Source organism: Boleophthalmus pectinirostris, unplaced genomic scaffold, assembly GCF_026225935.1.
Source record: "Boleophthalmus pectinirostris isolate CB_2022bp ecotype Guang Dong unplaced genomic scaffold, ASM2622593v1 HiC_scaffold_1, whole genome shotgun sequence".
Classification (NCBI taxonomy): Eukaryota; Metazoa; Chordata; class Actinopteri; order Gobiiformes; family Gobiidae; genus Boleophthalmus; species Boleophthalmus pectinirostris.
This window is the reverse complement of record NW_026570970.1, coordinates 15373504-15398203: the sequence shown is the minus strand read 5'-3', so window position 1 is coordinate 15398203 and position 24700 is coordinate 15373504. Positions and strand designations below refer to the sequence as shown.

At 41.1% G+C, this 24700-nt stretch overlaps 2 protein-coding genes across 5 annotated transcripts in view; one reads left to right on the top strand and one right to left on the bottom strand.

The window, feature by feature from the left end:
• LOC110166560 (electrogenic aspartate/glutamate antiporter SLC25A12, mitochondrial-like) overlaps nucleotides 1-8670 on the top strand; it is a 19609-nt gene extending 10939 nt beyond the window's left edge. Inside the window, 10 exon segments of the mRNA XM_020931813.2 lie at nucleotides 817-898; nucleotides 2413-2571; nucleotides 3463-3515; nucleotides 3725-3784; nucleotides 3786-3806; nucleotides 5303-5443; nucleotides 6356-6494; nucleotides 7249-7407; nucleotides 7496-7586; nucleotides 8097-8670. Coding sequence (XP_020787472.1) covers nucleotides 817-898; nucleotides 2413-2571; nucleotides 3463-3515; nucleotides 3725-3784; nucleotides 3786-3806; nucleotides 5303-5443; nucleotides 6356-6494; nucleotides 7249-7407; nucleotides 7496-7586; nucleotides 8097-8283 — 1092 coding nt within the window. The 3' untranslated portion in view covers nucleotides 8284-8670.
• dync1i2a (dynein, cytoplasmic 1, intermediate chain 2a) lies at nucleotides 8620-24700 on the bottom strand. 4 transcript variants are annotated; one of them, XM_055150197.1, is made up of 17 exons: nucleotides 24560-24700; nucleotides 23588-23705; nucleotides 23155-23266; nucleotides 22455-22545; nucleotides 20908-20967; nucleotides 20454-20569; nucleotides 15818-15907; nucleotides 15548-15710; nucleotides 15364-15463; nucleotides 13779-13904; nucleotides 12131-12277; nucleotides 11938-12051; nucleotides 11109-11242; nucleotides 10138-10282; nucleotides 9874-10014; nucleotides 9653-9778; nucleotides 8620-9497 (listed from the first exon to the last, which is right to left on the bottom strand). In XM_055150197.1, the coding sequence occupies exons 2-17, from the start codon at nucleotides 23693-23695 to the stop codon at nucleotides 9384-9386; spliced, it is 1887 nt and encodes a 628-aa protein (XP_055006172.1). In that variant the 5' UTR covers nucleotides 23696-23705; nucleotides 24560-24700; the 3' UTR covers nucleotides 8620-9383. The 4 variants fall into 4 exon arrangements, with proteins under 4 accessions (XP_055006172.1, XP_055006176.1, XP_020787536.1 ...); XM_055150201.1 differs by having other exon boundaries at nucleotides 15818-15904; XM_020931877.2 differs by lacking the exon at nucleotides 20908-20967 and having other exon boundaries at nucleotides 24560-24699.

Below are 24700 nucleotides of genomic sequence, written 5' to 3'. Positions count from 1 at the left end.
TGCAGCCAAGCATCTCTTAAAAACATTTACAAGCAAAATTACACAGGCTTACATAAACATGGCATGTAAAATAATAATTAATTGTTTATGCTACGTGAATGGCTGCCAGGTAGCATAAAATGTTGCAATTAATTCTTCCATTTCGTACCTGTTTTTCCTCAATAAACATGTTATAAATGTGACACAGAACTGTATACTTTTGTAATAGTGGAAAAGGAAAAACTCTAATAATTAGGGCTGGGAAACACAGGTTTCCTTGTGGTTCAATACACTTTCATGACAATACATGTGATAATCGATATATTGAACATGATATTGTACATCACAGTTTTTACAACAGTATATCTTTATTAAACCTCTATATGCACCTTCTGTTTATAAACTACACTTAAAAAAAAATCTAAACAGTGAATACATATAAAGGTGTACTTTTCACACATTTATAACACCCCAGGTTTGTCTTGGTTTGAGATGTTTAGTTGTGGTTTTGAACATGAAAAAGGCCAGTAAGGTTTATCTGTCCCAGTGCATCACACAAAGCTAGAAGAATGTTGTATAATGTGGTATGAGAAAGTGTACAAAGCTGCAGGTATTTCTGTATGGAGACTGCTGTGTCATTCAATACCAGCTGATGCTCAATCACACACATTCTTCCCTGCATTGTCGAGCGCTCCACAGACTTTCCTTTCCCCGATGTATCTGGTTCACTATCGTTTAATAGCAACTCAATTCATGCCATTCTGCTGTTACCGTTCTCGATCCGTCTGTCTTTCTCCAGATTCATTTGACCAGTGGTGTCTCTTTCTCCCCACACAGCACCCTCACGACATGTCCCGTCCAATCTGGCTCCAGGCTGCAGAGTCGGCGTACAGATTCACCCTGGGCTCTATCGCTGGAGGTGAGTGACATGTCTGTAGCGGTCTGGGGGTAACCTTAGCCGAACACAGCGCTCCATGCACGGCCCATTGTGCGCTGTAGGCCAGGCCCCGTGTGATGTGCCACCACTGGCTCCAGGCTGTCGTTGGCGGGGAGCTTTGGAATGACACAAGTCTTCCGGAACCGCACTCTGGAATCTCCATCTAATTACACTGGATGATACGCGCTGGCCCTGTGACTCCGGTGCAAGGTCCAGACATTGGCCCCGCTGTGCACTGCCTGTCCCAGAGCAGGCTGAAAACTGCAGTTCAGGTCAGGTCAGAAAAAGATGTATATCACAAAAGGACTACACAGAAGAAAGTGATAATGAGCTGTTTCTATCTCTCGTGTGGAGAGAGCTCTTAGCATGTTTGAGAGAGGAGTCATTAAAGGAAGCTTTCAGGATCGACAAGGCACTGCAGGGGAAGCACAGAACAATGTCTGATAGTGCTGCTCTTTCCCACTACCCATTTTGCTAATGCATATTATTTATACATATTTTTGTTCTTCTAGTCTTTTGCTTATTATCTCCTAATTATTGAAATGTCTGGTTAAGCAAAATCCTGCAAAATAAGACATTCAAGGAGTTACAGTCAGGTTACTCATACAAACTTTTCAACTATTATAGGTTAATCACACTCTGTCAACTGATATATAAATGTGTCTATACATCATTACAATACATCATTAGAATTAACCAAACATTTAAAGGACCCATATTACGCTATTTTCTGATCTATGTTATAATGTTATTATCATCACAAACATGCCTGGAGTTGTGTTTTGTTTCACTCACACGTTTAACACACAAATCACACAAAGTTCTTCTCTCAGACTGAAAACACGCAGGAAGCGATCCACTATGTTTTTAAACTCAATACATCGTCACTAGAAAGATCTGAATCATTGTAGCTCTGGAATTTTCAATCTCCACTGAACAAACAGTAAAAGGAGCTGTTAACTTGAAAACTACCACTACATGACATCACAAAGTGGAACAGAGCATTTTGAGCTTTGGAAATGTAGACAGACTAATAATAAACACAACTCCAGGTATGATTTTGAGGAGGTAACTACATTTTAACATGGTTTAAATCTCACAAGAGTAAATTTTTATAATATAAGACCTTTATTGTCAAATATAGGTTTGTACTGATATGAACAAATTTGGACTGATGTGACTCCATTGATACAGTATGTTCCCTGAAGAATAATAATAATATATTTTATTATATAGTGCTTTCCAGGACACTGAAAGACGCTTTACAGAACACATTAAACAAAAGAACAATAATTAAGTCAAAAGAACAATAAGCAAATAGAAGATAGAAGTCACATCTACACAGTGATTTATCAAATTGATGAAGAGTTTCAGAGACACATTTGTATTTGTAGACACATTTTAGAAAAAAGATACAAACATTTCATATCAGTGAAAATTCTGTTCTATGGTTTCTTAGTAAAAAGTGTCTAATTTTCATGTATTGTGTTTGCTAGCCACGGGTGCCACTGCGGTGTACCCCATCGACCTGGTGAAGACCCGCATGCAGAACCAGCGCTCCACAGGCTCCTTCGTGGGAGAGCTGATGTACAAGAACAGCTTTGATTGTGCCAAGAAGGTTCTCCGCTATGAGGGCTTCTTCGGATTCTACAGAGGTACACATCATTTACAGTTAGCCACAATACCAGTCAGTGTGCGTAAGAGGACATGTGTTTTTCTGTACAACAACAAACTAGGACTCGTCTGCGTGCTAATATCAGCTGCGTGCTTTTTTTCTAATTGATTCCAGAAACTCTTGCTCTGCTTGTGGTTGTGAAGTAACCTCACGGACAGGGTTTGCATGCTCATTATCCGGATACCTGGGAGGGAAATTGACAGTTCAAATCCGCGTATAGGCGCTCTGTCCATGTGGTGATAATGGCGCTGATGAAGCCTTGTGATGTGCTGCACTGTTTAGCTCAGGGCTGTTCTTGCGGGGAAGTCAAGAGTGCCATCTACTGCTACCTCCACCTCTGCATGTGCTTTCTCTTCCCCTCCTCTCCCTCTCCCATCGCACATGATAAGAGGCTAGTTGACTCGCAGACAGACACGCTGGGCTGTTTTTTGGCCAAATACCAACAGCAGTCACTCAGCGGGTCCTTCAGAAGTTTATCTGGCCTGATGAAGGACAGACGGTGAAACACTACAGTGGTTATCGCCATGGTCGCATTGCCCTCCTCCTCCCTCTCTCTTTTCCCCAATCTTGTTCATGACCACACAGCTTTCTCTGTTCTGATTCTAATCCCATATTCACCACTTCTGTATTGTTTTTTTGGGGAAGATTTCGGTTTAAATAAAAGTTCAGTAACGGTTCTGTTCAAGCTTGTTTTGTGATTTGGCACATCAAAAATTGTCTGTAAATGTGTTTTTGGCTCACCAAAACTCCACAGCCCATATGGTTCTTGCTGTCGTGCAGATTTGGCAAACATAAAGATGTGTGTTGCTACTATCCAGATTCTGTCTCTGTGTCAGGTATTCTAATGGTGTCTATGAATAATATTTTGCAGGTCTCCTCCCGCAGCTCATTGGAGTCGCCCCAGAGAAAGCTATCAAACTCACGGCAAGTCATTTCAGTGTGTAGCTTTAGGAGTGTTTGGAAAGTTGTTTCCTCTGATTCACTGTGAAAGAAAACCATGCATAACGTACTGAAGGAAATGCACTCTTTGCAATCAAGAAGTGACTGCACCCACAAGTTAACATTAATGCCTCTATCAAGATTGTGATCATGTCTAGTCTGTATTCTTCATGTGACTCTCCTCTTTCCTTCAGATGAATGATTTTGTCAGAGACAAGTTCACCACAGAAGATGACACTGTCCCGCTGCCAGCCTGAGATTCTCGCTGGAGGATGTGTAAGCCTGAATTTAGTTATTTTATCACATAGTCTAAGAAAATCATTTTAAAAAATAAAACATAGTCAGCCATACATGCCTCTGAATTTCTTTGTGAAAACCTTCTAAACTAGTGGTCACAGAACAATGTATTATTCAATTATTTAAAACATGAAGAAACTAAAAATAAATTATGGGTTTTACAGCTTTTAGGAAACAAGTTAGCCTGTGCTTCAATATGATTAAGCTTTCTGGCAACATTTGTGTATGTTTGTATTAGAATAAATATGGTAATGTATTCACATTTTAAAATATTCACTTTTTTGACCATGTCAGTTTTGTCTGTAAGTTTTTCACAAGTGCAGCTGTGGTTAAAGTGTAATTCTCCACTCGTGCTGTGTAGCGGCTGGGTGCTGGCAGAGTCAAACTAGCAGAGCCTGCAGGTTGCTGTAGCAGAGCGGGGTCCGCAGGTCATGACCCCTGTCAGGGTGTAATTGGAGGAAGAGGCCCTGGAGGGCCGGGACGCGGCTGGCGCTGGCTCATTGTGATTGAGTTTGACAGCGGCTCATACATACCTGAGGCCTGTTCCATGCAGACCATCCAACAGAGCAGGTCCACACAGGAGCATGTTCCTCTGTGCACCCAAAGAGCACATTTTAAAACATGGGCTGATTTGGAAAACATACATGTGTGAAGTGTGGCTGCAGTGACCTAGTTGGATTTTAGGTGTGGTTTATCTGAGAACTGGGCTAAATTCTTTGAGCTCAAAAATCAAACAGGGAAAGATAAATGCTGATGGTGGTGACCACATCATTCGTTAAACAGCGGATATTCCCCATCCACTTTGACTGAACGTGCCGGAGCTTTTTTTAGCCCCATGCTCGGATGTTTACAGATAGCCGAGCGGCCCGTTGGGGCCTAACTCGGTTTGAGGAGGGTGATAAATGTGTTGGAGTCAGAGGCTGTATGCCTCAAGGCTGTGCCTGCCAGGACCTTGCTCTCCCCTGGGAACAGAAGTGTCCAGGCTCAGGCTGTCCCCAGACACGCAGCCTTCCACAGGAGATGCCTCAGGGGGGGCAGTAAGGGGCACTGAGGGGTACCAAGGGGCAGAGGGCTGGTGCCAGGGGCAGAGGCCGGGGCTCCTCTTCACCCCACGCCTGCTCTTGCCTGACCCCAGCCGCTACTCTGTCAATGCCTGCCTTTTGCTCCTACCAAGGCCCTTCTCTGACTCATTCAAATCAGATCTAGAGAAAAAGCATCTTTTGTGCTCAAGTTTACTGAGACAATTAATAAAGACTCAGACACAGGGAAATGCTTACACATCATTATCTTGTTCACCCAAAGTTCACCCCTGACAAAGTCACACTCTTTGTTCACGTCCACCAGAAAGACACTGATAAAGAATACAACTTTAATGAGCACCAAATGAAAAGGCTCAGAGATTCTGTTCTTACCATAAAAATAAACAAAGCTGCAGTGTATTTGTCATGTATTTAATTGAAAATGTGTGCCCACAGGCCGGTGCCTCGCAGGTGATCTTCACCAACCCTCTGGAGATTGTTAAGATCCGCCTGCAGGTGGCTGGAGAGATCACTACAGGGCCCAGGGTCAGCGCCCTCAGTGTTGTCAGAGAGCTGGGCTTCTTTGGCCTGTACAAGGTAGGTCAGCCCATCCAGCCCCCCATGAGGTCTGCAGCAGCCTCTGCTCACAGTTACACAAGGACAGGGAAGAAGCTCGAACACACAGTAATGTGGGATAGGACAAGATTCAGTATCACTGCCCAAAAGTCTACATGGTTTACATGCTCATTATTTATTTTTCACCATCATGTTGTTAGTCAGAAACATTACACTTTTATACTGACACTATAAAGAGTGTGTAAAGAGTTGCTTTTGAAAAAGAAACCTCAATAGCCAGAACAACAAACCAAGATAGAATAATATAGTACAGTGCATGCTTTAAAACAAAATACAGGGTAAGTCAACAAAGTTTTTGTTTTAGACTTTTTGCAGTTTCTTTTTAATTCACAATCTCAATATGTAACTCAACGAAACCAAAATATAATTGTTTAAAGTTGTGTCAAGTAACAGATGACAAACAGCTGTAAATAAGAAAGTGTAAGTGTACACAGGCATAATAGAGATCAAAATCCAAAACTGAAAGATCAAACAGATTTTACTGACTGTTTGTAATTTTCCAAAACAGTGTTAAACATGCAAAAGGCACAGTGGCCAACAACCGACAGCAAATTACTGCGGGATTAGCTCTGCTACTGCTCCTTTCCAGATCCTTGTGGGCTGGAGTCTTGTGTTCATAGTCCATATTTTAATGAGGAGCAGACAGCGTGTGGCTTGTTAAAAAAGCTGACTTCCTCTGGTTGGGCTCAGCCTGCACACGGGGCCCGTAGTCTGTGTGTGATGAATCTGGAGGCCCACCACTGCTCCTCTGCCCCGGGGCTCTTTGGCTCCTGCAGCAGAACTGTTGCCCATAGTCGAATGAACAGTAAATCTACTTTTCTGCCTCTTACGGAAATGCCAGTGTTCAGGATTGCATGTGTTCTTATGTTGTAGGGAGCCAAAGCTTGCTTCTTGAGAGACATTCCCTTCTCTGCCATTTACTTCCCGGTGTATGCCCACACCAAGGAGAGGCTGGCTGATGAAGATGGACGTGTGGGGCCTCTACAGCTGCTCACTGCTGGAGCTATCGCAGGTAACGCAAGGATACAGGGATTTGGAGTTTCATGTATAATATGCCAATTTTATTTTGGACATTGCATTTGCAGATATACAGTTGGTCTAGTTTAATTAAAGTAGCCACATATATGAGGGTATATTGTGCAAGTATATAGTATATGTATGTATTTAAAGAAAACATGTTGTGCTTTGCCACATTCTATGTACTGAATATGTATATTTAAATAATTGCAACTAAGTGTAGGATACAGGTGTAGATTTAATCAAAATACAAGTTTTGAATAAAACACTGTCATAAAAACCTTGAAAGCTAACACAAGTTGATGTGCATAATGTTTGCAATAAGGACATTGCAGTTTCTAATATTGTATTGTATTTGTAACATATAACATATTGCTACATCCATCCCATTATCTGGTGTCAGGTTGTGGAGGCAGCAGTCTAAGCAGAGATGCCTATAATATTACATCTATCTATATCAGTAGTTTTTATTTTTTTATGGAATACCAAAAATTTTATTTTTAGGCTAGGCTAGTCTACAATGATGCAACTTTATCTTTGAAAAGTTGCAAACACAAATAAAATGATAAAAGTTCAAGCTGAAGCTTTTAAATAAACCCTATAGTTTACCTTTCTCCTGTGGCATACGTACATTGTTTTTGCCGATGTAAAGTTGTTCCCATTTCAGACCCTGCGTGATACTGCGGCAATCGGAGTAACTGATGCCATCTGTGCATAGTGAAACTGCTTCATTATCCCTGTTTCCCAAGGCGTACCGGCGGCTTCTCTCGTCACCCCTGCCGATGTCATCAAGACCAGGCTCCAGGTGGCGGCCCGGGCAGGACAAACCACGTACAACGGAGTCATCGACTGCTTCAGGAAGATCTTAAGGGAGGAAGGCTTCACTGCGTTTTGGAAAGGCGCAGGAGGTAAATGCTCTTGGAGAATTAAAGCCAGTAGCACAGACTGTAATTGTACCAGAGCTGCTGGATAAACGCTCACTGTGTCCTCCTACAGCTCGAGTGTTCAGATCCTCGCCACAGTTTGCAGTGACGCTGGTGACCTATGAACTGTTACAGAGGTGGTTCTACATCGACTTTGGAGGACAGTAAGTATAAGAGAGATTCATGTGAGCTAATACTACTACCATTACTCTACCACTACACTATTTAACTTAATACATAAGGCCAACAAAAATTGTCAAGCGCAATAATACAAAATAAATAATAGAGCTTTCCTCTCTGAAAATAATTGCATGTGGACACTATTTATTTTGCAGGACACCATCATGATAAGTATAATTATGCAACTTATTTTGCATATGAATCAAATGATGGCATTAAATATAACAGACTCTAATAACCCTGGCTAACATTAAAAATAACAATTTGTTGTTTATGGCTCTACCTGGTAAAAAAGGTAAAATAAAAAAAAATAAAAAAACACTCTCTTCTTGGTGTATCTTACTACTACATATGTTGTTTCATTTAGGTGTCACTTGCTATTGTAGGACTTACACTAATGGGCTTTTGATTTTCTGTTACATTTACTACAGTATGGAGTAGACTGTGCCACACTGCCCCCTATGCCTTGATTAATGGTACATATTTTTTCTCAGTCGTCCTGCTGGTTCTGCGCCTACCCCTAAACCTGCCGTCCACGACCTCCCATCGGTGACAGCCGACCATGTGGGGGGCTACCGTCTCGCGGCGGCTACCTTTGCCGGCATTGAGAGCAAGTTTGGTTTGCATCTGCCCAAGTTCAAGCCCTCTGCAGAGGCCAAAGCTGAGCCCCAGCCTTCGTAAAGCAGGCACTGTAGGCTGCACATCTTCCGCAATCTTAATCTTCCCCTTTTCTGGCTTCACAATGGTTTTATGGAACCATTCTTCAGCTAACTGCATTTGTGTTTTATTATATTCTAAATGCTGCATGGGAATGGCTTTTGGTGTTCATTTGCATAGCTTGCACAAGTCTATTGTACATATTGTACTTCTCTACAGAGGGACATTATGGCTTTATGAATGGTTGTTGGTATTTTCTGGTGTGCTGAAGCTTTGTGTGCATGTGTTATCTTTCAAAGACACGCTCATGTACAGATGTTTTCAATGATTATTTTGAAATCACTGCAAACTCTTGTGAAATAATTTAAATGCATTTAATGTATTTTATTGAAATAAATCTTTTAAACAGTATGTGTCTACTGTGAAAGTACATTCTCACATTGGACAACAAGCATTGAGTTTCTTTAACAAACTCATCAGAAGAGCTAACCGCCAGCTTTACAGACTTAGAAAATCACTGAGTGTTACAGCATACATGATCTTCTTCCTCTCATATAGGATATCAGGATATCATCAGATGTATTTAACATACACAACCTGGCATGTTACAGGACATTTTAGAAGAAAAAACATTTCGGAATCAGGACACTTTAAAAAAGTTAAAGCTCAGGTGATTATGTTTAAAGACAGGTTGATGAAAATAGGGATTATTGTCATGAGATGTTTACATTCCAGTGGATAGAAGAGGCTGATTGCTCTGCACTGGATTAGCATAGACTAGACTTAACTATGGTATGGTGCAGTATTTGGCATTAAACTCAAACATAAGGCTTATGTTAGTATGTATGAAAGGAAAGAAGAAATTATTCAGAGTAAAAAAATTAAGGCATCTGGTAGAAGAAAGGACTGTTTGTGAACATGGCTTCCTGTGTGTAGCCCTGTTGATTGTAATCAGTGGAAGACCATCCTGCAAACTGAGACGCAAAATCCACAAAGGTAAAGGAAAGTGTTTGTTTTTTTAGTCATAACTTCATCTCTTTGTCCAGTTGTATTTGTGTCCTATCAATAGAGTTAATAACAAGTGCACTGCTGGTCCCTGAAGCATGGTACCCATGGAAACGAGCTTAGGCAGCGAGACGCTGAGCTGCCAGCTCCTCTGCGTCGTCTCTGTTCTCATTGATCTCTGCTAGAGTGCGCACAAACCGGGTCCACTCATCACTACGAGGGACGGCAGTTTGCTGTGGAAGGTGAAATGGAAATAGGATTACATTTCTTGGCAACATTTAGAAATAAATCACATAGAATTGCAGGTTATCACATTATAAACCTCTGATTACAGATACTCAGAGTCACTAGATCAGTCGAGAATGCAAAGAAAACAAATGAATCTTACCTCTCCAACATCATAGACACGGACTCCCCCATCTGAATCTCCCACAGCAATTTCTCTCCCCGATGGAGCCCACCTCACTCTGTTAAGGGCAGGGTTCCCCTCCACGGTGACACTGGCTGTGGGCACCTAAAATATACAACAGAAATAGAAATGTTGAATTGTTTTGCAGAGAAATTGATTGTAAATGTGAGGGTTATAAAATGCAATGAAAGAGTGATTACCTCAGTGTCATTGTTGAGGTTCCACAGGTCCAGATGACCCACACCATCCACACAAGCAAACAGAGCCGGGTGAATGGGAGACCACATGACATCATACACATAGTCTGAGTTATCCTCAAAGGAGTACAGGGGTTTGTTATTCTGGGAAAGTAAGACAAAGAAACAGGTATAACCAATATGAAGATATTTGCAATGGTCACAAGATTAACATTGTTATACAAATTCACTTATGAACTGAATTTCCCAGATGAGCGATGCAGATACCTTGGTGCTCCACAGTTTGACAGTCCAGTCAAATGAAGAGGTGACAAACAGGTGGGAGAAGTCCAGGGGTCCCGCCGCGGTGTGACAGTTGATCCCTGTGATGGGCCCATGGTGCCCCTCAAACATCTCACTAATCCCCGCTTTGCTGTGAGAAACAACCACATCATTGGGTTTTTGGCTAATAATTGCAGAGCACTTACTGACCAGAGCGACTGGTGTCAGTTTGAGGTGTTACAGGAGATGCACCGCGCCTGAATGCTTTAATGAATGACTTTTATCATGTGATTCGCAGCAGGGTGACAAAAGTGTGTGCAACCCTCAACCACATGTTGCAGAGCTGTTACCCAACTGAGGCTCTGGTAATTAACGTAGAGAGGTAAATACTCAGCATGAGTGATGCTTATGCATTATTAACTGAGATGAGAGTATCATACCGTTGTAAATGAGCTGGAAAATTATTCCCTCAATTACAGAGGTGATTCTGCCATGTAAAAACAGCTATCCCCTGTCTGCGCTGTCACGAGCCGGGATAACATGGTGCTTATTGAAGAGAGCTATAAGGCATAGCTCTGTGCCAGAGGACCACAGTCCACATACTCTTAAATGGAAACTTTGTGAGAAGTGCTGCACTTTTAATTCTCTTAGGGTCCACTGTAAACAAACTTGCTCAGCCAAAGAAATGTACAAGAAGGGAGGGAAAAAATGATTTGTTTCCCCCGCATGTGTGCCCTGTTTATGTTGAACGACCTTTACAAACACAACTGACAAGCGGAAAAGAAAAACAGGATGACTGGGCAGGAGTGAAACCTCAAACAGCAGGAGATCAAGTGTTGGATTTGTGGAAGGCTGGGAAGTGAGTGGGTTAGATATATTTGACACAGGCCTCTAGGTGGGCTAACAAGTCCCCTCAGTCTCCAGAGCTGGATCATGAGGAGCTATGAAGCCGGCCATGTTTTTGTACGTGCACTCACCTTCCATGACGACACGACATATAGACTGAACCGTCCTCACTGCCCACCACAAAGTTGTTGACATCTCCGAGAGGGAATGACATGGAGGTGACAGCTACAGCTTTGGACTGTTTGAACACCAGCTCCATACTGTCCTGTGGAGGCAACAGCACACGAAACATCAATAATCCACTGCTGCTCTGGCTATAGGTTAACATGCACACTGCTAAGCACACCCTTCAAACTTCTCCTCACAGTTTATTTAGGTTTAATCTAAATTTAACTTTATTGCTTTATCTGCCATTGAGATCTTGGCAGGAGAGGGAATGACATCGCTGACAGTTTGTATCCTTGAGAGAGAATTATTCAATGCAGAAAAAGTCAAAGGAAATACCAAACTGTACTGTTCTAATGAGGCAGCCAAATATTTCTTCTTTAAGATTAAACAGGGCATGGAGTGAAGAGGAAGGAAGAGTACTACAAAACATGTGCAATTTAATTACTACAAGAGTCTTCAAACGCAGGCTGAACCAGTGTCAGAGACTGTTTAAAATTCTTAAACCACATTGATTATATACAACCCTACAAAACAGCCATATGTTTTGTTGTAAATCATTATCTATAAGAAGAATAAAGTAAATTAAGACAACACACAACAAATTAGATAAGAACACTTTATAATAACTACAGTTTAATTAGCCTTAGCATGATCAAAAACTGAATTTACAATGACCAAATAGTCTCAGTTAAATTAAGTTCATGTTAAAGAATGAAGTCTTTGATCATGCGTTATTAAGACTATCAAGTGTTGTCATTATAACCCAAGTCCTTGTGACTAATGCGTCTGTACCTGTGGCTGTGACAGCATGTCCAGGCTCCAGGAGCACATCTTCCCGTCAGTGGAGATGCTGATGAGGTTGTGGGCGTTTTGGGTGCCTACCACATTGACACAGTACACAGGGTGCTGCAAACACATAACAATCATTTCTGTTGTCCGGACTCATCCCAGATCTTGAGAGAGGGCTATCAGGTGATCATTGTACCGTGTGTGCTGCTGCTGACAGGGGAGTCCTCTGTATGGGGGTCCTCTTGTTGCTCCTATTGTCCCATAGGACGATCTGCCCCGAGTATGTGCCCCCCACCACTATATTGGGGTGGAACTTGGCAAACGCAGTGGACATAACAGCAGACTGTCAGGGAGAAGGACAGCAGACATTTAAAGTTGGACAAGCCTGGGACAGGACTGTAGTCATGAACTGTCATGTTACATTGCCACGTGTACAGGAAACAGACACCACCGAGGTACAGTACATTAAGAGTCCAGTGATAACTGGAACGCTGTGGGAACCAGTTATACCACATATAACGCATTTCAGCCTCGGCAAAATATTTCAATCCCAGAACAATGTACTTGTTTGTGGGTTTGTAAATTGCTGTAAATTATTATAAGGGTCACCAGGTGTAGTAGCTGTCTACTCTACAGCTCCTGACAAAAATGCTACAGCCAGCAGCATAGTGAACACTAGACAAATCCTGAGCACAAAGTGTTCAGTATGTTTGCATTAACCTCAATGCTCTTCTCACAGACAGTATAATAATGCGACCAATCAATCCTATACTTAATCCTTGTGTAGGTTTGGCCCTCTCCAATTCAAATGTATTCTGCAGGTGAGATTCCTGCTTGAATTTGACAATAAAAGTACACCCTACAATGTTTTCTCTTTGAAAAAAGAAGTGTGAAATTCAAATTCAATGGAACCATGTGTTTTTTCAATACACCTAGACAGAACAATATAGCTATTGAAATCTTGTGTTTTCAGAACAAGTCTTTTTGTGGAGTTGTAAATGCCTACTCTGTCTCAAACCACAACTGGCCGCATTACTAAGCCGCTTTGTCATGAATGATAGTGGAAGATAAACAAAGCTCGGGGCCAGTCTACAACATTATTCCTCATTCTTATTTATGGCTTTGCCAGGCTGACAAGAGTTATGCATTTTGTGGCTAGACTGACATTCTTAGTTGGATCGTTACAAAATCTGAAGCACATAAATAAGATGTATGAAAAGACCCCGCACTGAGTCATGGAGAGAGACTTCATTCACAGTGTCAGGTCTTATTCATCAGTGCAATATGCTACATGTACATCCGCTGTGAAGGCCACATGTGCTTCTACTCAGTGAGTCTTGCTCTAGCCGCCCTGGGGCACAGTGTTGCTGCCGGTACATCTGAACACAGGGCCCTTGTTTAGATGCACATGATAACCCCAAACACTTAATCCTCCTGCAGCACAGCTCGGATCCTGCTCGACTCCTATGGCGTCTAACACACATGTGTTAGTGGATAAATGTGGTGGAGGCGAATGCCTGTGTCGTGAACTCACAAAGTGGATAAAAAAACAAGAGGGAAGGTGGATGGAGGAGCCGGAAAAACTTTTTATGGTGTCTTTTTATGATTTGTTCGTATTTTTGCGTCTTGTAACTCAAATGAATAGAATTGTTCGTAAAGTACTTAATAAACCAGATAATTTGTGGTTTAATTAACTTGTTCACTATGTTCTTACACAGGGTATAGGCAGCTTAAGATGCACATGATTAGAACATATCAGAGCAGGGGATCTTCAAAAGGGACGAGGTATGGTTATGGTTCACTTGTGGTCAAACAGGTCCCATGTGGAGAGAGGAGATCTGTACCTGACAGTGGAAGACATATTCCGGAGTAGCCTTTTTGTACTTCATGTTCCACACCAGGGCCACCCCATCTGGCTCATGGGGAGCTTCCTCGTTGTTGTTGTATGAGGCGACCAGGAGTTCAGGATACTGGCCAGAAAACAAAACATCACACTAAATTAATGTGAGAAGAAGGCTGCTGTGCCTCCAAGGCTTGACTCCATGAGAACTAGCCTGGGTTGCTCTGTGTGCTGCAGCTGAGAGCTTGATGACTGACTAACTCTTTCTCTAAAGAGATTAATGCACCATTTGAGTTGCACCAGCCCAGAAAAAAATTCTTACCTTTTGAAATCTTTTTTTAACATTAACAAAACTTCTTAAAAATGTGCACATATGAATACCAGGAATAAATGTGAAGTTGCTGCAGCTAAAACTTAGGGGCATAATAAAAGCACAGCCAGAGTAACCGTATCCACGTGTAAACAAACCATTAACTTTGGCTGGCTTTAATATCTGATCTTCAGCTTAGAGTCGCTGAATACATAATTTCACATCAGAAGGGCTTCACTTGGCTCTGAGCTAGCAAACAGTGTGAACAAAGAGCCGGTGTTCAATCAATGTCACAAGTTGTTGCCGAATCATGCAATAAATGACCTCAGACACCAGAGGAAACAAATCATTACCAACTGTGGTTTAGTGACAATTTGTGAGGGACATAACTAACTTTTCCAGAGGGAGTTGTGGCTAAAAGTTAAAGCTGTCAAGTCCAGCTATGCAATCATAAAGTATTAGATTTTAGTGCGCTTAACTTGTTTCAACAGCCAATTAGTAAGTGTGTTTTTTTTGGCTGAATTCATGTTAACCACTGATTTCATTAAGTGCAAAGAGATTAGTTCATTCTCTGGAATCATTTGAAGGAATGGTCCAATATGGACTAATTTATTTGAACTAGTACCGGTATCCCATATTTGACTTAAATTGATGGCCTATACAGATATTTATTATAACTTTTAAATCCATTGTAAGGCACACAACTTCACAAATTAACATTTCTCTTTAAAATTTTAACAGTTCTATTTTCCATTCTGTTCATACTTTCCAGTGACATCACACTGGGGTTGTTCTACATGTATGTGTTTTAGAGGAATGTTAACAAATTACCACGGAGACACAATGCACACATTGGCAAACACAAACAAATATGTTTTAAAAATGTCTGAAAACTCAAGAAAAAATACAACACTGATTTAAACAACACATTTTCAGGAGCTTGTGATAAGTGCGAGCGTTCATGGTCTGACTGTCTCATTGTTTGATCAGTGATCAACTGAAAAACTGCTGGCTAATGCTAACTAGCTTATGACTGTAATTTATTTGAGAGGGACTTGTTTAACAGCACAAATAATCTCACCTGTTTTAATTCCAACTAAATCAGTTCTTTCTGGTCAGATTGTGCTAAATAAAGATCAGATTAAGGTCACACAGAGCATCCCCACAGTTCTCATCCACATTCCCTGGTGATGTGATGCTTACAGGTGCACAGTATCGCAATATAGTTCGTGATACTACTAATCTGAACATATTGTGAAGTAGTATAGTTAATAATGACCTGGGGAGACCAGTCTAGGCACGTGACAACGCGATGCTTGGACCAGTGCTCGTCCATAAACTGCCTGTTGAGAGACAGTTTAGCCCCGGCCTGGATTTCCCTGAGAGGTAAAGAGAGAATAAATCAATAAAACACTTCTTCAGGACAATTACAAGTTTTAAAAGACCTGTTGTCCAATTATTACCCCTCCTTCTCCTCCAGGTCACGGCCGCTGTAGTCAAAGAAGAGGTCGACGTGCTCCGACAGGGCGCGCTCAATAATGCGGCTGCTGTGGTCGAAGAAATTCACAAACTCCTCAGAGTGCAATATCTGAAGTTTCTCCTCCTCTGTTAGTTCATGAGGGGGTGCTGCACCAGTAAACAGAGACACAATAAAGACATGACACAAATGGAATTGGTATTAAATAGTTCTTTGACTTTGAGTAAATTACAACTTAATAAACATGCATTAGTACCTTCCTCTTCCTCCTTCTGGTCTGGTTTTTCACTTGGAATCTCCTCTACTGCCTGTGGTGCAGCAATTTCTTCTTCCTCTTCTTCTTCTACTGAATGAAAAACACACAACTTATTGAAAAGAACAATAATGGACTAATTTTGGTAATTGAAGCGATTACATTAATAAACTATTTGACATGTTGACAGGGAAAATGAACATTTTTCTCAGTCCAACATCCCTCATCTCAGTCTCTATACACAACTTGTACCTTTGGTCATTACATGTCACCCTTCTATTATTATGCATTTTCGATAAAAAGCTCGTCTGGTGATTATGAGCGCAGACATGGACTGGTTTTGTATCTCTGCCTTGCATTTGTTTGGTTTGCGTGCACAATGTCGCCTTTCAAACACAACTTGCTTCTCTAAAGCCGAGAAGTTTGTCATTTGTGTTAAATAGACACAGCACAGCGGGTGCCTTGTTGTCATAGGGACCCCTGTCTTTCCAAACTGTTAATGAGAGCGGCCCATTGAAAAGAGAGGAGCTGTCAGTGTAGCGGTTTCCCTGTGTCCATGTAGCAAGGCCACAGGGCAGTGGAGCAGCTGCCCAGGCCCATCCTTTGCTCCGGCCAGATGACGACATGGTGCACAGGCAGATGGTGATGCTGCGATTGTCTGCTGCTCTTCAAAGGTGGCATGGGGATGGCACAGAGGTTTTCCGCCTGGCTGCCCCGAGACAAGCTTCTCCCTGAACAGCAAGCCTGCGCAATTACCATCCTAGCAGGAGGTCCTGCAACTCCCATTCAACCTCGAAGAATGTACAACAAAATACAGGCCAGACCAGCTGGCAAACTGCACACCGGCCCTACCTCAAAGGCGACCAGCACGCTTTTCTACACACATCTCATTGAGGCAGTATATAGCATGTTTTCAATGTAAAAAAACAAGAGCAAAGCCAGGACAAACAGATTCATGAGCAGAGCACAATTCCAGCTTGCTTTCTGCAGCCCTCTTCTTGGTGTGAGCTTCACAGTTTATCTAAGATGACGGCGCTGCATGACAAAATTTCCTTCCTACTGAGATAATCTAAATGATAATGTCATCTGTCACTTTGTCTGTAACGTGATTTAGCCCCATTCTCAGACACAGGTTTGGGGAAGAAGGTTATTGGGTGCGCTGATGAGTTTACAGAACCAGGTTGATGACACAAGGCATTTCAATGTACGACCATACTCTGCAACCAACAGGAGAAGGTTAAAATCTTTCCTTTCAAGGGCCTCAATCAGGCTTAAAGGAAAACAGTAATCACTGTCTTTCAGCTCGTCCCGGCCATGCTCGTCAGCCCTTTCCCTGGTGAGGCAGCCAGAGCAATCAACCTGCCAGGCATTAGGAGCGGATAGACAATCTGAAAATAAAGGGTATAATGCACCTGCCAGCCAAAATGGCCATTTGGAGAAAAGCTAGTGATCCTGGCGACCCCGCTGGGGATGTGTGGGGAGTGGGGGGCCATGGTAGTTGGTGGAGGAAGTGGGATGGTTGGGGGAGTTGCATTTAACAGAATTCACCCGGATCACCAATGTCCCATACACTGACACGTCCTCTCAAAGCAGGCCCAATTATGGCTTTTGTGCCACTTAAGAAATAAAAGCTTTTCTGGGGGGAGTCAGACAGAGGCGGTGGGGGGACCGTAATCACAGGTCTCGGCCCATGGACAATATATTAATGCAAACGCGGCATGCGGCCAGTGATGTACAACTAAATGACCTCTGCTCTGTGCTGCAGGTGTCTATCTCTTTCTATGCATCAGGCGTCAGAGCATGTAAATACACGGACTATAGGGCTCCTCTCTGGCATCACGTCAGCCCAGCAGGGGGACATATACTCTGCACAGCATGGAGGCCTCTTCTTTGAGCATTTGAGCTTGCATTTGAATAGTTACTCTAATCCTTCAGCCAATAAACGCAAGACAATTTGGAAGTAACGGGTAGTAATGAGAACTGGCATTAGTTGCTTTCGTAAATCAGGTCAAACAATTCAAAATTTAGAAAATGGCATAGAATTGTGACATTTAAAAGAGTCACCCACAGCTACCTGTTGAAATGGTATCTTAATTAACATTGCCCTATAATGTCCCACTGTGGGCATCATAAATGTGACAGCTAAAGGTAATGTATGGTATGTCTAATGTTACTGTTCATATGTAAGCTCCTTCAAAACAAAGATTTTTGTCATATGTAAAAAATGCAGCTAATTCTAGCCCTCGGTGTAGCCACTGCATTATACAATAGATATTTAACACTAGTAATCATGAAGTACATGAAAGCTGACCACGATTACAAGTGCCACTTCAAACAAGAAGGCCATTAGGGTTTTTATGATTAAAAGTTTTGACCTGCCTCCAAATTCAGAGCGATTAAAACAATCATATTCAATTAAATATTTGATTTACTAAACTGCTCTGCATACTCAAACTCCTGACAAGCCTTTTTTAAGCGCCACATAAGACCAGGCACTCCACACCCACCACCCCCAACCTCCAACAATATCTTACTCTGTAATTACAGCCTCTTGTTGAGGAGTGCATATTGATGCTGCATATTACCTAGTAGGGCATTTTAGGAGGACTGTGGTTGGAGCACTACTGTTTTGCTATGCTACAACAGTTTTGTGGGAACATTTAAGCAAAGTTTCAAGCAAATCTATTGTTTTCAGAATTTCTTTACAGATCATTTTTAAGGTATCGATTGAAGAAAATAATCTCTTGAATGAATATACACAAGTGCAGACATATGGATGAGACAGAGTGCTTCTGTAAATAAACACATGACACAGGTTTGTCAACGTCGCTCATGTGACCAGGTTTACAGTTTGTGGTATCACAGAGAAACATGGAAAATAGTTTTAGTTCCTGTGCTAGAGAATTCCTATAAATAAGTTCATCAAAATTATAAGGACAAAAATGAAAATGATTTCTAGCTCACATATTTATCCTTGTTACTGGCTCTTTTAATAAATGACCAATATGCCGGACGTTAATCACACCAAGGACTTTGGCATTTTGCAGCTTGGTCAGACAGACATACTCCCTTACTTGGTGAATGAACATATTAATGATGAAATACTAGTGCACATTCAAAATGGCATTAAAAAATGTACACAAATTAATGCAAAACTCTTTATAATGGTTTCATTAAAAAAGACAACTGCTACATTTTTTACCAAATTTTCTACAATATTCTTGATCACTTGATATTAAATCATGAATTAAGAGCCTGCATATATTTTCCTATGGAGACATGATTAAAGACCAATGATATTGGCTGTGTGTTGCAGGTCAGTGGGCGAAGCCGTCCCTCCCTGAGCCTGGTACAGTCAGAGGGCACTTAGGTCGGCAGTAGCCCGGCCGCACCACCCGCTGACCTTGAGAGTGCTGTGCCATTGCCTCTTTTTGACAACATGATAAATGGCTCAATCAGAGCCCAGGCCCGATGCCACCCCACACATCAGAAATGCAGTGAGGGGAGCGCGCCGGGGATGGGGATGCCGTCTCATCCAGTGCCAGAAGTGATGGTGTGAAAATGCACAATGTGACTGAGTGTGTTTTGTTATGTGCCTGTTCGCTGAAGGGAGAAGACAGGGACGCGAGGGAGTTGATGAAATGATTACATAGTGGCAGAGAGGGGAAGGGGCCTGGTGTTGAACAGCTGGCAGAAAGCATCGCTGTTTAACACACTTTTACAATGCCCAGTAGAGTCCAGAGGAGCAGGCGATGCTCTTCATCCTCCAGCAGTTCTGCTCACTGTTTGCACTAAAACACCTTGTCTTTTTTCACTCTCACTTGTCATGCGTCTTTACCATTTTATTTATGTTATATCTTTGTGGACAGTGCTTGAATACACGTGGCTTTTTGCTGTGGACATTTTTGGCACTGTAATCATAATGCCCATCAGTAAAACATTATAAAATTTAATAAAAAGATTTCTACATTTATTCATTATGAATAAAATGTATACAATACTAATAAGCTAAGCTATTGTCTTCTTGTTTTAATAGAAATGTTGGAAAATATATATAATCACAGAAACAGAAAGGCATTGTTGTCGTACAGTATCTGGAAACAGAATCAGAATGGGAAAAAAAAGTAGAATCCTCATCAGAATTCCAGTCAAGCGCATTATTCAGCAGCTGTCATTACAGAAATCAGGAGCGAACACGCTGCACGGCCGCAAATTTTGCATATTTTATGCAACATGTGTCCAACATGTGGAGGTGGGTGGTAGCCTAGATTTTCTCTTTGACCAACCACATAAAGCGAATGAGCACAGCAATTACATAAATATGGACACGCTTCAGCGACAGGGAGCAGCTGTAGCACTGCCTTTATATCTTGGCTCTCATCTCAGCCCTTCTTCCTGTCACTGCTTTCTCATCCTGCTCGTTAATTAGACCAAAGCCAGAGTGATGCCGAGCTACATGTGTGGTAAAAAGAAGCTTATCTGAATTGAATCTTTACTACAAACATATATTTTAAAAATTTTCACTATTGCATAGGCACTGCAACGTTCAGTTTTCTTTGATTAAGGAAACCTAAACATATTGTACAGGTTTGTATTGTTATTTTTGTACTGGTGTAATAATATATGGTTGGAGCTTCACCTTCTTTGGGCTGGGACAGCACTGGTGTCTGTGTCTCTTTGGTGTAGGAAACTGTTTCACGAGGAGGGAAGTCTACATGTGTGATTTTGGCCAATCCCAGTTTTGGAGTCACACGCCTACAATGACAAAACAATTCAGAATTTGCAAATTGGAAAACAATTGGTGAAAAACAATATAACATCAATATTAGAAATAAGCTTGGAAAACATACAATTCAGTTTATAACTATACCTGTATTTACCTTTCACCTCATATGGTAAAACCTCTGTGTAGGTGGATCTTGTGCTGATTAAAGTATGTGAATGTGTTATGGGATGGTAAAAACACTGAGTTAGCATAGTAACTGCATGAACACACTTAACCTTTTCACTGTAGTGTAATCAATCAATAAAACATGCTATAGATTGATAGAAGGGAAAATGACCAGGAAAGGAGAGAAGAGAGTGTCCAGTACCCCAGCTCAGAGTCAGAGTGAAGTTGAAGTGTGGACGGGTCAGAGTCCCAGTGCAGAGTCCTGTTAGTGCCACAGCAACAAGGCAGCATTAGTGAAGAGACAAGCATGGGCACAAATGACATAAGAAGATCCAGTTAGCATTATGACACACAACATGCATACAAGCCCAAATTAGTTCAATTTGAATGTGATTGACAGTGTAAAGACTTAGATACTCATTTCATATCGTGTAATCCCAATGCGAGGTTCTGATGACACAAAACCCAGCGGTCAAAGAACATGTCTCCTTAAAGTGCGTATGACAGGTTTTGATGATTCTCTACTTAATTTAGTCAAATAATACCTGTTGTAAATATAAATTATAGTTTTACATGAATCGAGAAGCAATTTGCGAAGAAAAGTAAAAAAATATGTTGAAAATTACAGGAAATGCAGAATTTTAAAAACACTGATGATGACACCACAGAGAAGAATTCTGTACAAATGTTCGTCACAATTTACATGCAAGAATCACTTTTTTCTGTTACTTTAAACATTATTTCAACAAAATAAATGTGTTTTCTTGTATTGTTATAAATCAAATTATATTCTGTGCACATTAGAGGAGTTTTGGCCCAATGTACATTATGTTTGCTAGGTTACAGTTATGAAATTCTCTAGCGTGATGTCATAATTTCCAACCAGGAAGTAAAATTTAAAAGATAAAAAAATGGACAGAAAGAGTAACATGTTTTGCAAAATCTTAAATATAATGATCTTAACTTTGCTTTAGTAAAATGTGTAGTCTAACCTGTCATACCCACTTTAAACAGTTGAGAATCAGATATCACAGGTTGTACCCGGCTGCCTGAGGGGCTGATGGACGCTGAGCTGTAGCACACCAAAAACCTCTGAGAGTGGTGTGGACAGAGCGCGGCAGAGAGAGAGGACCCTCGGGGAGAAAACATGACCTCCATGTGTGTAGGAAATGGCCATGCTGGTGAGGGAAATGAGTCAACACGTAGGGGGAACAGCTCCCTGGGCCTGATGGGACACTGGGGGCGCTTGAGTTTCAGCCCAGGGAAGGGGCTCTAATTAGGGGTTAAGAAGTCCCCCAGGCATCACAAGCAGCCCGCTGGTTTATTGTTAATTTAGGATCGTCCTAATTCAACGGCACACAAATTAAATAAACATGCACTCGGTTGGCATAAACTCGTCATCAGTCACTGTAATGCTAGGAAAGCTTCAGGTGCTTACTCCACTGGAAGTAATAAAGTGATGTTATACGCTATTTGTAACCTTAAACAAACCCCACCACTCAAAATACTTTTTCCCACCATGTTTTCTTTTAAAGTGGCTGGTGTTACGAGCACACTTGACAAAACTTGACAGCTACAGCATAAAGCGAAAAAACACCATAGCAACAGCATTGCAGTACAACATTTGATCAGACTCAGACAATTGTTCCTAATTGTACCAAAAGCATGGTTTTGTTTGTATGTAATGTATCAGTGGGAGTAGGAAAGTGTTAGTGATTCAGACATTTTTCGGGAACAGAGTGACTCTACCTGGGTCCCACAGCTCCATCGGAGTCCTGGCTCCCTGCCTCGCTCGGCGTGCCCGTGGATTTGGCAGTGGGAGACATAGGAGGAGGAGGCACTGCACAATAGCACACACAATAATCATCTCTTACACTTGAAGTATGCTTAGGTGTGCACAACAGTGGACAGATGCATTAGCACAGATATGTGGTTCCAATTTTGGTACACAATTTACAAGTAATGTTGCTTTATGTTGCTGCCAGCAGCATAACACAGTTCAGCCATCAATTTGCCATACATCATTTTAAGGAGAAGATAGAGTGATAAATAATAAAGAAAAAAAATAATAAAAATGATGTAACTATTAAAGCTTTGTGTGATTTTCCTCTGTAGCAGAGCTGGTTTCTTTAAAACATTTTTATGGATCTCTTCTGCCACCTGGTGTTAGAAACGTGATAGTGTTCATTAACAACAAATGTAAAAAATAAAATATATATATATGTATTTACACTTAAATTGGTTAAATCTAATCCTTAATGCAGTGATTAGATATTTTCTTTCACTTTTGGATCCTGTTTTATTCTTTCTTTTTTTTTTCCTATGGTCCTTGGCCGTAATTTGTCAGTTGCTTATTTTAACAGTGTAACAACTCATCATTAACCAAAACCATTTCAACACACGTCAAACTACTGCACTCATCAAAAGTTGTATTTAAAGTGAAACATACCAGAGGGACTTTCTCCAATCCCCATACTCTGTAAAAGGGCTTCAGCTTCACGCCGTTTTTTCTCCAGGTCAGAGTCATCTTGATGGTGTGAGACATCTTTCAGTTGTTCGGCCTAGAAATAACAGGAATAGATAAAATGAAGTTTTAACAAGTGTTGTGTAAAGCAACTCTACATTGACTATTTATTTTTAGACTATTTTTGACAAACAATAAAGGTACATGAACAAAAACTTATTCACACATAGGTCTACATATAGTTTAAAAGCAATATATGTTTTTTATGTGTGTTATACAGCTGCACTGACAATAGAACATAATTACATACACAATTAAGGTTCATTCATGCATTGTTCATAGACTGACCCTAAAATCTACATTATAATTAAAATCTAGATTATAATTAAATTGAAAGCCCTTAGAAAATTAAATCTACCTCTTTTTTCTTTCGCTCCTCCTCCTTTCGCTTCTTCTCTTCCCTGATTTGGGCCAACCGCTGCTTCTTTCTCTCAAGCTCTGCCTTTAGCTCATTCTTGTCAGACATGGTGGCCCAGCTAGGACAAAATCATCTGGTTATTCTCAAATAAACAAAAGAAAAAAAAAATATATATATATATCTTTTTTATTTTGTTCAATTTAATATTGTTTTGTCTCTGTTAATTTAGTTGAACTGCATGCCAGCTCCTTGTAATATATAATATACCTGTATGATGGTTTAGTTCAAAGTAGGTCAGAATAAAATATTATTGAAATGGTGTTCAGGAGCTGACCAATCCTACATGGTTTTAAAATTGCATTATATTTAGATACGCAATGTAAAACTGAAAGTTGAATGAATTGTAACATTTGATGGCTAGCTAAAGATTTTAGGAGCTTAACCTATGTCCAGTAGCAGCTCAAGCCGCCCCACCCTGCGTGACAGACACTGGCTAGCCTATCGTAACGTGGTTTCTATCAACGACACCGTTTTTTGCATTGATCTGCTTGATTAATTTGAAACAACACTTAAAAATAATACAATTTAGCCCATCATTTTGTAGTTCTCCTTGTAAATATCTTCATTCATTAGGCCTGTGCTCACAGCATTAGCTAGTCTTCATTGTTTTGAAAGTAGTCGGCTCATTTCCTCTTAGGGAAAATCACATAAAACGGGTGTATTCCAATAGCTGTGGGTATAATTTATCTTTCATAACTAAGTATTCCGCGCACATTTGTAGTTACACTGGAACATGAACTCATGTCTGTATAATTAGCTCGTTAGTAGCCACCGGGATCCCCCGAATCACAGTTGGAAGCCATCAAATTTCGATCTCTTCGTCAAAACGTTGGTCAACAAAATACACGAAAATTTTAATACATAAATGCATCTAACAGTTGCATTACAATTAGTTCAAAAGAGTCAACTAACCTTACAGTGGGTTTCTAACCTGCCAGCAAAGGTTCAGCTAACACAGGAAAAACAAACGGCCCGTAGCAGGCTGCCGACTACCGGTGCCGAGGAGAGTCAAACAGTATTTGGCGCTTGGACGTTGTTGTGTCAAATCAGGAC